General features: G+C 43.6%; 1 protein-coding gene across 1 annotated transcript in view; it reads right to left on the bottom strand.

Moving 5' to 3' along the window:
• The window catches only part of LOC109935986 (heat shock transcription factor 2 binding protein), a 138,174-nt gene that overhangs the window by 64,607 nt on the left and 61,008 nt on the right, over window positions 1-12,559 (bottom strand). Inside the window, exon 5 of the mRNA XM_048603302.1 lies at window positions 11,135-11,276. Coding sequence (XP_048459259.1) covers window positions 11,135-11,276 — 142 coding nt within the window. The remainder of the gene's footprint in view (window positions 1-11,134; window positions 11,277-12,559) is intronic.

The raw sequence follows: 12,559 nt of genomic DNA, 5'->3' as shown, positions 1-12,559 counted from the left end.
GGGGGTGGGATTACAAGGGATACAGAGTTATAATTTTCTCCCCCCTGGTCCAGGAACTCCCCACCTATGTCCATGACACCACCCATGTCCTCCACCTCCTCCAAAACTTCCGATTCCCTGGTCCCCAACACCTCATCTTCACCATGGACGTCCAGTCCCTATATACTTGGATTCCCCATGCAGATGGCTTAAAGGCCCTCCGCTTGTTCCTGTCCCGCAGGCCCACCCAGTCCCCCTCCACTGACACCCTTGTCCGCTTAGCTGAACTCATCCTCACCCTTAACAACTTCTCCTTCAATTCCTCCCACTTCCTACAGACAAAGGGGGTGACCATGGGTACCCGCATGGGCCCAAGCTATGCCTGCCTCTTTGTAGGATACGTGGAACAATCCCTTTTCTGAAGCTACACTGGCCCTATCCCCCACCTCTTCCTCCGTTATATCGATGACTGTATCGGCGCCGCCTCGTGCTCCCACGAGGAGCTCCAACAGCTCATACACTTCACTAATACCTTCCACCCCAACCTTAAGTTCACCTGGACCATCTCTGATACCTCTCTCTCCTTCCTGGACCTCTCTGTTTCCATCTCTGGCAACCACCTGGAAACTGATATCCATTTCAAGCCTACTGACTCCCACAGCTACCGAGAATACACCTCCTCTCACCCACCTTCCTGCAAAAATGCAATCCAATATTCCCAACTCCTTCGTCTCCGCCGCATCTGCTCCTGAGATGAGACATTCCACACCCGGACATCCCAGATGTCCTTGTTTTTCAAGGACCGCAACTTCCCCTCCACAGTGGTCAAAAACGCCCTCGACCACATCTCTTGCGTTTCCCGCAGCTCATCCCTCACACCCCATCCCCGCAATAACAACAAAAACAGAATCCCTCTCGTCCTCACGTACCACCCCACCAACCTCCGGATCCAACGCATCATCCTCCGCCACTTCCACCACCTGCAATCTGACCCCACTACCAAGGACATTTTTCCCTCCCCACCCTTATTTGCCTTCCGGAGGGACCACTCTCTCCGTGATTCCCTTGTCCGCTCCACACTCCCCACCAGCCCCACCACCCCCAGCACTTTTCCCTGCAACTGCAGTAAGTGCTACACCTGCCCCTACACCTACCGCCTCACCCCCATCCCAGGCCCCAAGAAAACCTTCCACATCAAACAGATGTTCACCTGCACATCTGCTAATGTGGAATACTGTATCCGCTGTTCCCGATGTGGCCTCCTCTACATCGGGGAAGCCAAGCGGAGTCTTGGAGACCGCTTTGTGGAACACCTACGCTTGGTTCGCGACAAACAACTGCACCTCCCAGTCGCGAACCACTTCAACTCCCCCTCCCACTCCTTGGACGGCATGTCCATCCTGGGCCTCCTCCAATGCCACAACGATGTCAACCGAAGGTTCAGGAACAGCATCTCATATTTCGCTTGGGAACCCTGCAGCCCAATGGTACCAATGCGGACTTCAGAAACTTTAAAATCTCCCCGCCCCTGACCGCATCCCAAAACCAGCCCAGCTCGTCCCCGCCTCCCTAACCTGTCCATCCTTTCTCCCACCTATCCACTCCTCCCACCTCAACCCCCATCCCCACCTCCTACCTATCGGCCTCATCCCCGCCTCCTTGACCTGTGCGTCTTCCCTTGACTGACGAACACCCACCCTAACTCCCCACCTACACTCACCTTTACTGGCTCCATCCCCGCCTCCTTGACCTGTCCGTCTCCTCTCCACCTATCTGCTCCTTTATCCATCTTCCATCCGTCTCCCCCTCTCTCTCTATTTATTTCAGAATCCCCTTCCCTTCCCCCATTTCTAAAGAAGGGTCCAGACCCGAAACGTCAGCTTTCCTGGTCCTCTGATGCTGCTTGGCCTGCTGCGTTCATCCCTCTCTACACATTGTTATCCTAGAGTTATAATTTAATTGTTTAACTGCAGCTAGAATCTACTTTACTATAATAAACCGATTCTTGTAAAGTACAGAAACCTGGCCCATGCTTTCTAAGAACCTTGGCCCAAAAATCAGCTCGTTGAGGGATTTTTGAATATCTCTTTCAAAAACTTTAACTTTTGGGATGACTCTGGGAATAGCGGGGATTGATTTCCAGTGTGCTACCCCAGTGAGTTGTGGTAGTTAATGCTCAAAACCACTTATAAATACTCCCACTACACACACACACACAGACATAAAACAAAGGATGTTATAGGTGGAGGGAAAGATAGGAATGCTATTATAGTGGTCCCTGAGCACAGCATTGCTGAGATTATCCTTTGTCAAGCAGAATGCTGCTTCTTGATCTTTCTTTAATACTTTTACATGTTCGCAGGAGGCACAGGATTACTCGTTCATACATATAAATATCTGACTTGTTAATCAGAAGTCACAACTTACAGAAACGGGACAGGGGAAACAAAATAGCTATTTCAGGCTTCAGATGATTCTTACAGCAGGGAAGAAACAACTCCTTCCCTCCCATAGGTCCACTGTCTTCTGACTCGAACATTCAAATCAAGCCATTCAGTTACCAGGGAGGCAATCACATTTGATGGGAATCAGGAAGTCTTTGTCACCAATAACTGGTCACCATTTCACACCCCAATCAACTGTCTGTTGCCAGCCAAATCTCCATTTGTATACAGCCCCTTGGCTCCAGCTCGTCTGTGATTAGGTTTTCCTCCACTGCTGAATAAGATCATAAGAAATAAGAACAGGAGTAGACTGTTCAGCCCCTCAAGCCTGCTCCGCCATTCAACAGGATCATGGCTGATCTAACACCGTTTGGAGATATTGCATTCTAAGGTTTTGGAGTAGATTTGTAGCTCGGGTTGTGGGTGTTGAGGTTGGTTGGCTTGCCAAGCTGGTTTCTTGTTTCGAGACGTTTCGTTACCATGTTGGGTAACATCCTCAGTGCAGCCTCCGATGAAGCGTCGGTGTGTTCTCCCGCCTGGTTTTTAAACTCTGGGGTCCGTTGAGATGGATTGCCTCACTTCCGGTTTTCCTTTGTAGTGGAATGTATATGGAGTTGAGTTCAATACGTTTATTAATAGCATGCTTCGTGGAGGGCCAGGCTGCTAGGAGTTCTCATACCTGTCTCTGCTTAGCTTATCCCAGGATTTCGGTGTTGTCCCAGTTGAAATGGTGGTTCTCCTTGTCCATGTGGATTGAGATGAGTGAGTACTGGCAGGTTTTCAAGGATAATGGATATCCAAAAAACTGGGTCAGAAGATGCCTACACGAACAACATCAGAAAGATACTACACGCCCCAACACACTCATCACACTACCCTACATCAGGAGCACGTTGGAACTCATCACAAGACTCCTATGTCCGCTGGGCATCAGAGTGGCACACAAGTCCATGTCAACCCTATGACAGCTGCTCACTCAAACTAAAGACCCTCTCCCCGCCATGGACAGGACCAATGTCATCTACAAGATCCCCTGCAGTGACTGTAAGAAACACTACATCGGACAAACAGGAAGGAAACTAACAACAAGAGTACATGAACACCAACTGGTTACAAAAAGACACGACTAGTACTCACTCATCTCAACCCACATGGACAAGGAGAACCACCATTTCGACTGGGACAACACCAAAATCCTGGGACAAACTAGGGAGAGACAGGCACGAGAATTCCTAGAAGCCTGGCACTCCACGAAGCATGCTATTAATAAACATATTGAACTCGACCCCATATACATTCCACTACGAAGGAAAACCGGAAGTGAGGCAATCCATCTCAACGGACCCCAGAGTTTAAAAACCAGGCGGGAGAACACACCAACTCTTCATCGGAGGCTGCACTGAGGATGTTACCCAGCATGGTAATGAAACGTCTGCGAAACAAGAAATCTGCTCGGTGAGCCAACCAACCTCAAGATATTGCATTCAATTACTTTGTTTGGTTGTTGACTTGCTTGCCGAGCTGGCTTGTACTTGTTCAGATGTTTCGTCACCATGCTAGGTGACATCATCCGTTCAGCCTCCAATGAAGTGGTGTCATTCTACACCGCTTGGAATTTATACTGTTTGGCTCGTCATGGTGAGTAGTGTCATTTCCGGTTTTGATCTGTATGGGTTTGTATATGGGGTCCAATTCTATGTGTTCGTTGATTGCATTACGGGAGGAGAACCATGCCTCTAGGAATTCCCCTGTGTGTCTATGTTTGGCTTGGGCTACTACGGTTACCTTGTCCGAGTTAAAGTGATAGCCTTCATTGTCTGAATGTACCGAAATTAAGGAGAGTTCGTCATGCCATTTTGCTGCTAGTTTGATGTTCATGTATTCTGATGGCTAGTTTCCTTCCTGTCTATCCGATATAATGTTTGTAGCAGTCGTTGCATGGTATTTTGTAAACCACGTTGGTTCTGCATGTTCTGTGGGAATGGGGTCTTTAATCCTTGCAAGTGTTTGTCGTAGAGTGGCTATGGGCTTGTGGGCCACCATGATTCCTAGAGGTCTTAGGAATCATGTTGCTAGTTCCGATATATTCCTGATGTATGGCAGTGTGGCCAGTGTGTTCGGGTGTACTGTGTCCTCCTGTTGTTGTCTGTTTGGTAGGCATCTGCGGATGAAGTTGCGGGGATATCCATTTATAGCGAGGATTTTGTATAGGTGCTCTTCCTCTTTCCTGCGTAGTTCCGGGGTGTTGCGTCTGAACGAGAACAAACCAGCTCAACAAGCAAGTCAACAACCTTACCCACAATCCGAGCCACAGATCTTTGCCAAAATTCAATTACTTCGTCCAAATCATTAATGTATATTGTGCACAGCTGGGATTCCAGCACTGAACCCTGTAGGACCAGTCCAAGTCAGCATGGATTCACGAAAGTGAAATCATGCTTGACAAATCTTCTGGAATTTTTTGAGAATGTGATAGTAGAGCAGACAAGGGTGAATCAGTGGATGTTGTGTATTAAGACTTCCAAAAGGCTTTTTACAAGGTCCCAGACAAGAGATTAGTAAGCAAAATTAAAGCTCATGGTATCAGAGGTAATGCATTGACGTGGATAGAGAACAGGTTGGGAGATGGGATGCAGAGAGTTGGAATAAATGGGTCCTTTACAGAATGGCAGGCAGTGACAACTGGGGTACCGCAGGGTTCAGTGCTGGGACCCCAGCTGTTCACAATATACATTAACGATTTGAACGAAGGGACCAAATGCAATACCTCCAAATTTGCAGACAACACTAAGCTGGGTGGCAGTGTGTGCTGTGAGGAGGATACTAAGGCTGCAGAGTGACTTGGACAAGCTGGCTGATGGACAAATACTTGGAAAATGCAATTTAATGTGGATAAATGCCAGGCTATCCACTTTGGTGGCAAAAACAGGATGGCAGATTATCATCTGAATGGTGACAATTTAGGAAAAAGTGAAGGGATTTTATCTTATAATTTGGCATTTTGTGAGGTACCCTGTTGAACATCTTCTGGAAGTAAAATGTAACACTTCTACTGGTTCCCCTCTATCCACTCTGGTTGAGACTTCCTTGAAAAACTCAAATAAATCAGTCAGTCAAGATTTGGCTTTCGCAGCGCCAGGATGACTCAGCTTGATAAGGTTATGATTTTCTAAATGTTCTGCTATTACCTCCCTAATAATTGATTCCAATGCTATTCCAACCACAGATATTAACCTAATTGGCCCAGGGTTAGCTGCTTTTGGCCTCCATCCCTTTTTGAATAGGAGTGTCACATAACCAATTTTCCATTCCTCTGGTACTTCTCAGAATCCAACGGTTTTTGGTAAAATACAACCAATGCATCCATTATCTCTGTCGCTAATTCTTTTAGTATCCTAGATGTAAGCCGTCAGGCTTAGGAAACTACTGGAGGGAGGCCAGTGAAAGAAATGAACTTATCTGCCTTTAGCCCCATTAGTTGTTGAGTGTTACTTCTTTGGTGATGGTGACGGTTCTTAATTCTCCCCATATTCTTTAGTATTAATGGGATGTTTGAAGTATCTTCCACCATAAAGACTGATGAAAAATATCTGTTTAACTCTTCTGTCATTTCCTTGTTCCTCAAAACCGCTTGCCAGATTCATTTTCTAAGGGCCTATGTTCGCTTTGATCTCTCTTCCTTTGTATATATTTGAAGGAGCTCTTATGGCTAGTTTTTGTATTCCTTGCTAGTTTGCCCATATAGTTTGTTTTCTCTGCCTTATTAACTTTTAGTCCTCCTTTGCTGGTTTCTGGATTTATCCCTGCCTTCGTGTTATCACTGATACTGGCCTGCTGATATGCTTTATCTTTCAACTTCATACTCTCCTTAATTTCATTCATTAGCCAAGGCTGGTTTATTCCTCTCTTCGAATCTTTCCTCCTTAGTGGGATGTATTTTTGCTGAAAGTCCTGAATTGGCTCCTGAAGTGTCTGCCACCGCTTGCTTACTGTCATTCCTGCTAATGTAAACGCTCATTTCATTTGAGCTAACTCTATCCTTATTTCATTGTAATTCCCTTCATTTAAACACTATTGTTTCCAACCTGAGTTTCTCACCTTTGAAATGAATATTAAGTTCTATCATGTATGATCACTACTTCCTGGGGGATGTTTTACTCAGAGGTCATTTATTAAAACTGCCTCACTACCCATTACCTGATCCAAAATAGCCTGCTCCCCGGTTGGCTCTGTGAGATTAATTTGTTGTCGTAGCAATTTGATTAATCCAATCAACATGAAGATTAAAGTCACCTAACATTATTCTTCTCACATGCTCCTTTTGATTGTACGTTTACAGCTTTTTCCACAGAGTGACTACAGTTTTGGGGGTCTGTACACTATTCCTTCCAATGTTTTCTTTCCCTTGACGTTTTTTACCTCTGTCCAAATGGACTCAACTCATCTGAGCCTAGATCATCTCTCACAACTGTTCTTGTTACATTTCTTATCAATAATGCTACCCCATCACCTTTTCCATCCCTCCTGTCCCTCTGAAAGGTCAAATATCGCTGAATGTTAAGTTCCCAGTTTTGATTGCCTTGAAATACTATGAGATTATATTTATTTACCTTGATTTGTGTTGTCAGTTTGTCTACCTCATACTGAATGCTTTGTGCATTAAGACCATAAGATACAGGAACAAAAATTATGCGTTTCAACCCATTACGTCTGATCTGCCATTCAATCATGGCTGATAAGTTTCTCAACCCCATTCTCCTGTTTTTCCCTGTAACCCTTGATCCCCTTGACAATCAAGAACCTATCTATCTCTGTCTTAAATATACTCAATGACCTGACCTCCACAGCCTTCTGTGGCAGTAAATTCCATAGGTTCACCACTCTCTGGCTGAAGAAGTTTCTCCTGATCTCCGAACTAAAAGGTCTTCCCCTTACTCTAAGGCTGTGCCCTTGGGTCCGACTCTCTCCTATCAATGGAAACATCTTCCCAAAATGCATTCTGTCCAGGCCATTCAGTATTCTGTAAGCTTCAATTAGACCCCCCCTCAGCCTTCTAAACTCCATTGAGTGTTGACCCAGAGTCCTAAAATGTTCCTCATATGTTAAGCTTTTCATTCCTGCGTCCATTCTTATGAACTTCCTCTGAACTGACTCCAGGGCCAGCACATCTTTCCTGAGATATGGGGCCCAAAACTGCACACAATACTCCAAATGTGGCCTGACCAGAGCCTTATAGAGCCTCAGAAGTACATCCCTGCTTTTATATTGAAGTCATCTCAAAATAAATGCCACAGTTGCATTTGCCTTCCTAACTACTGACTCAACCTGCAAGTTTACCTTGAGAGAACAAAAACAAAGTTGCTGGAAAAGCTCAGCAGGTCTGGCAGCATCTGTGAAGGAAAAAACAGAGTTAACGTTTCGGGTCTGGTGACCCTTCCTCAGAACAGGTTTTTACCTTGACAGAATCCTGGACTAGAACTCCCAAGTCTCTTTGCACTTCAGACTTCTGAATTTTCTCCCTATTTAGAAAATAGTCCATACTTCTATTCTTCTTACCAAATGTAGGACCTCACACTTTCTCACGTTGTACTCCATCTGACACTTCTTTGCCCACTCTCCAAGCCTGTCCAAATCCTTCTGCAGCCTCCCCACATCCTCAATACTACCTGTCCCTCTACCTATCTTTGTATCATCTGCAAACATAGCCAGAATGGCCTCGTTCCTTCATCTAGTTCATTAGTGTATAAAGTGAAAAGTTATGGTTCCAATACTGACCCTTGTGAAACACCACTTGTCACCGGCTGCAATCCTGAGAAAGACGCCTTTATCCCCACTCTCTGCTTTCTGCCAGACAGCCAATCTTCTATCTGTGCTAGTACCCAGCCTCTAACTCCATGGGCCCTTATCTTACTCAGCAGCCTTCTGTGCGGCACCTTGTCAAAGGCCTTCTTGAAGTCCAGGTAGATAACATCCATTGGCTCTCCTTGGTTTAACCTGCTTGTTATTTCCTCAAAGAATTCTAACAGATTTATCAGGCATGATCTCCCTTTGATGAAGCAATGCTGACTTTGCCCTATTTTACCATGCACTTCCAAGTATTCAGAAGTCTCATCCTTCACAATGGACTCTTAAAATCTTACCCACGACCAAGGTTAGGCTATTCGGCCTGTAATTTTCAGTCTTTTGCCTTCTTCCCATTTTAAACGGGGGTGTCACGTTAGTGATTTTCCAGTCCTCTGGGACCCTCCCTGACTCTAGCGATTCCTGAAACATCACCATTAACGCTGACACTATCTCTTCAGCTATCTCCTTAAGAACTCTGGGGTGTAGTCCATCTGGTCCTGGTAATTTATCCACTTTTGGGCCATTCAGTTTTTCTAGCACCATAGATACATAGCCTTTCAGTTTATTCTATTACTGAATTTCTCTATACTTTTATGGTTACTTGGTACAAAATGACATTCCCACATTCTGTCCTTTCCTTTCCTTTTCTAGTTACAATCAACCTTTTCACTAATTTGCCACCCTACCTTCCCCTTCACCTTTGATCTTATAATTTTCCATGCAACCAACCACCACTACCACGACCCACTATTTAGTTTAATGCCCAATCTATTGCCCTAGTTATGTGATTCACCAAGATTCTGGTCCCAGCATGATTTAGATGAAGCTTGTCCCATTGGAATAGTTCCATCCTTTCCTAGAACTGGTGCCAATGACCCACAAATTCAAACCAATTTCTCCCACACTACTTTGTTTACCTCTTTAATCTTGTTGACCATGAGCTACTTAGCACATGGCTCAGGCAGTAATCTGAATATTGTTACGTTTTTGGTTCTGCTTTTTAAACTCTAGCTGCTCATAGTCTCTCAGCAGGACCTCTTTTCTCATGATACCTATGTCGTTCACACCTACGTAGACTACAACAACTGGCTCTTTACCTTCCCACTCCAAGTTCCTCTACAACACTGGTAAGCTACTCTGAACCCAAACACCAGGCAGGCAACACAGCCTTCAGGACTCTTGATCCTGGCCACAGAGAACAATGTCTATTTCCATGACTTTACTATCCCCGATTACAACTACATTTCTCTTTTCTGGCCCCTCTTGAATGGCTCTCTGTACCACGGTGCTATGGTCAGTTTCCTCATCCTCCCTACTGCCCTTGTTGTCTTCCACATAAGGAGCAAGGATCTCAAAACTGTTTGACAGACTCAAGGGCTGAGACTCCTTCAGCACTATCTCCTGGATCCCTCTACCTGCCTCACTTGTTATTAATACTCTTCAGTTTTATTAATTTGTCTAATATTACTTCTCTAGTTATAGTGATGGTATTTAATTCCTCCCCCAATATTTTTTAGTATGAATGGAATGTTAGAAGTATCTTCTGCCATAAAAACTAATGAAAAATATATGTATAACACATCATGCTCATGGGGTTGACATGCAGGATGGAGGTTTGTGATGCACAGCAATGCCAACAGCGAGGGGTCAATTCCAACATCAGCTGAAGTTACTATAAATGTCTGTCCTTTTCAACTTCTCTCCTTGCCCAAGGCTTGGTAACCCTCGAGTTAAATCACCACCGGTCATCTCTCTCTACTGAGAGAGTAGCCCTACGGTCTAGTAAGACCTTGGTGACTAAGACTGATGCAAAACATTTGATTAACTCCTCCATCATTTCTTTGTTTCTGAAAGCTATCTCCCCAGATTTATTTTGAGTGGCTTATGCTCACTTTGACATTTTTTTCCTTTTTATACATTTTCAAGGAGCTGTAATTGTCAGTTTTGATATTCCTCACTAGTTTGCCCTCACACTTTATTTTCTCTCTATTATCTTTTTAGTCCTTTTTTTTCTTTTATTCATGCATGGGACAAGGGCGTCACTGGCTAGGCAGCATTTATTGCCCATCCCTAATTGCCCAGAGGAAAGTTAAGAGACAACCACATTTCTGTAGGTCTGTAGTCACATGTAAGCCAGAGCAGGTAGGGATGGCAGTTTCCTTCCCTAAAGGACATTAGTGAACCAGTTGGGCTTTTTTGACGATCGACGATGGATTCATAGTCATCATTGATTCCAGATTTTTTTTTTTATTGAATTCAAATTCCACATCTGCTATGGTGGGATTTGAAGCCAGTTCCCAGAATACTATCTGAGTTATCTGGATTAACAGTTCAGCCATAATACCACTAGGTCATTACTTCCACACAGTCCTCCTCTGCTGGATTCTGAATATATTCCAGTCTTTGGGGCTATCAGTGACATTTGCTTCATTAAAAGCTTTTTCTTTCAACTTAATGTTCTCCTTAACTCCTTAGGTTAGCCATGGTTGGTTTATATCTCTCTTAGAATCCCTCTCCTTACTCTCATATATTTTTGTTGAGAGTCAAAATTACCTTCTTAAATGCCTGTCACATCTTGCCTGCTGTCTTTCACGCTAATATATCCACCCAGTCTACTTTAGCTAATTCTGTCCTCATTTCAGTGTTATTCTCTTCATTTAGGTTGAACCATCAGCTTTGTAAACAGTACTCACAATGAGTAACTTGGTTTTAAATTGCAGTAATCCTTCAATAATCCATGATTTTTTAACACAGTCCTTTTCCTATTTGAGTCCACAATCAAAAATACAGAAAAAATAAAAACAGAACAGTCTTTAGAATTAAGATCACAAACACTTATTGTAACCAGGAACACCAATGAAACTTACTTGTAACAATTCCTGCCAATGCCAGAACAAACTGGTTTTCATCTGAATCCAGATTCTGTTGCTCCTTGATGCTTCCATCTAGAGATTTCACAAAACTTTCTATTGTCTGGCCCACAATATTGAAAAACTTTTCTGCTTTGCTCTATTAATTAAAAAAAATTCTGTTCATAACTAAATACTAAATATACAGACTTACAAACATTACAATGTTGCCAAAAGAATTAATACAACATAATAAACATTATTTTTCAAAAGTCAAAACTACCATTGATGTTGAGAATCTGAAATAAACAGAGCAAATGCTGGGAATACGCAGCAAGTCAGGCAAACATCACTGGATGGAAAAACAATGTTTCTTATTAACAACCATTTGTTAGAACAGATGAAAGACATGACAACTAGAAGAGTGGGAAGGAGGGAGTGGTGTAGAGAAAGGTGTATATGAAGCCTTTGGTTCATGGGAACAGGAAATGGGGAGGAAGGAAAAAATGCATAATATAATCAAGCAGAGTCAACATGGCTTCATGACAGGAAATTATGCTTGACAAACTTATCAGCATTCTCCGAGGAGCTAACAAGCAGGATAGATAAAAGGGAAGCAGTGGATGTAACATATTCGGATGTCCAGAAGTCAATAAAAAGGTATCATGCATAATAAGATAACAGCCCATGGTGTTGGAGGTAGTATATTCGCATGGGCAGAGGATTAGCATACGAATCGAGGACAGAGAGCTGGGTTAAGGGGTCATTTTCAGGATGGAAACCTGTAATTTATGGAATGGCATAGGGATCAGTGCTGGGGCCACAATTATTCACAATATATACTAATAATTTGGATGAGGAAAGTCAATGTCCTACAGCCAATTTTGTTTATGACACAAAATCAGGTGGGAAGGCAAGAGGTGAGGATGACACAATAGTGTCTTCAAAGGAATATAGCCAGATTAAGTGAGTGGGCAAAAACTTGGCAGATGGAATATAATATGGAAAAATGTGAGGTTATGTAATTTTGCAACAAGAAGAGGAAGTGAATTTTATTTAAATGGAGAAACATTGCTGAAAGCTACAGCATTAAGGGATTTGGGAGAAGTTGTTCATGAATTTCAAAAAGCTAGCAGGCAAGTCCAGCAGGTAAAAGGAATGGCAAATGGAAAGCTGTCCTTAATTTTAAAGGGAATGGCTTATAAAAATGGGAGGGTCTCACTAAAACTATATAAGGCACTAGTTAGACCACAGCTGGAATACTGTGAACAATTTTGAGTCCCTTATTAAAAAAAAGGTATACTGACTTTGGATCAGAGATAGTAGGAACTGCAGATGCTGGAGAATCCGAGACAAGGTGCAGGGCTGGATGAACACAGCAGGCCAAGCAGCATCATAGGAGCAGAGAGGCTGACGTTTCGGGCTAGACCCTTCATCAGAAAA

Source organism: Rhincodon typus, chromosome 11, assembly GCF_021869965.1.
Source record: "Rhincodon typus isolate 14 chromosome 11, sRhiTyp1.1, whole genome shotgun sequence".
Classification (NCBI taxonomy): Eukaryota; Metazoa; Chordata; class Chondrichthyes; order Orectolobiformes; family Rhincodontidae; genus Rhincodon; species Rhincodon typus.
This window is presented reverse-complemented; position numbering and strand designations above follow the sequence as displayed.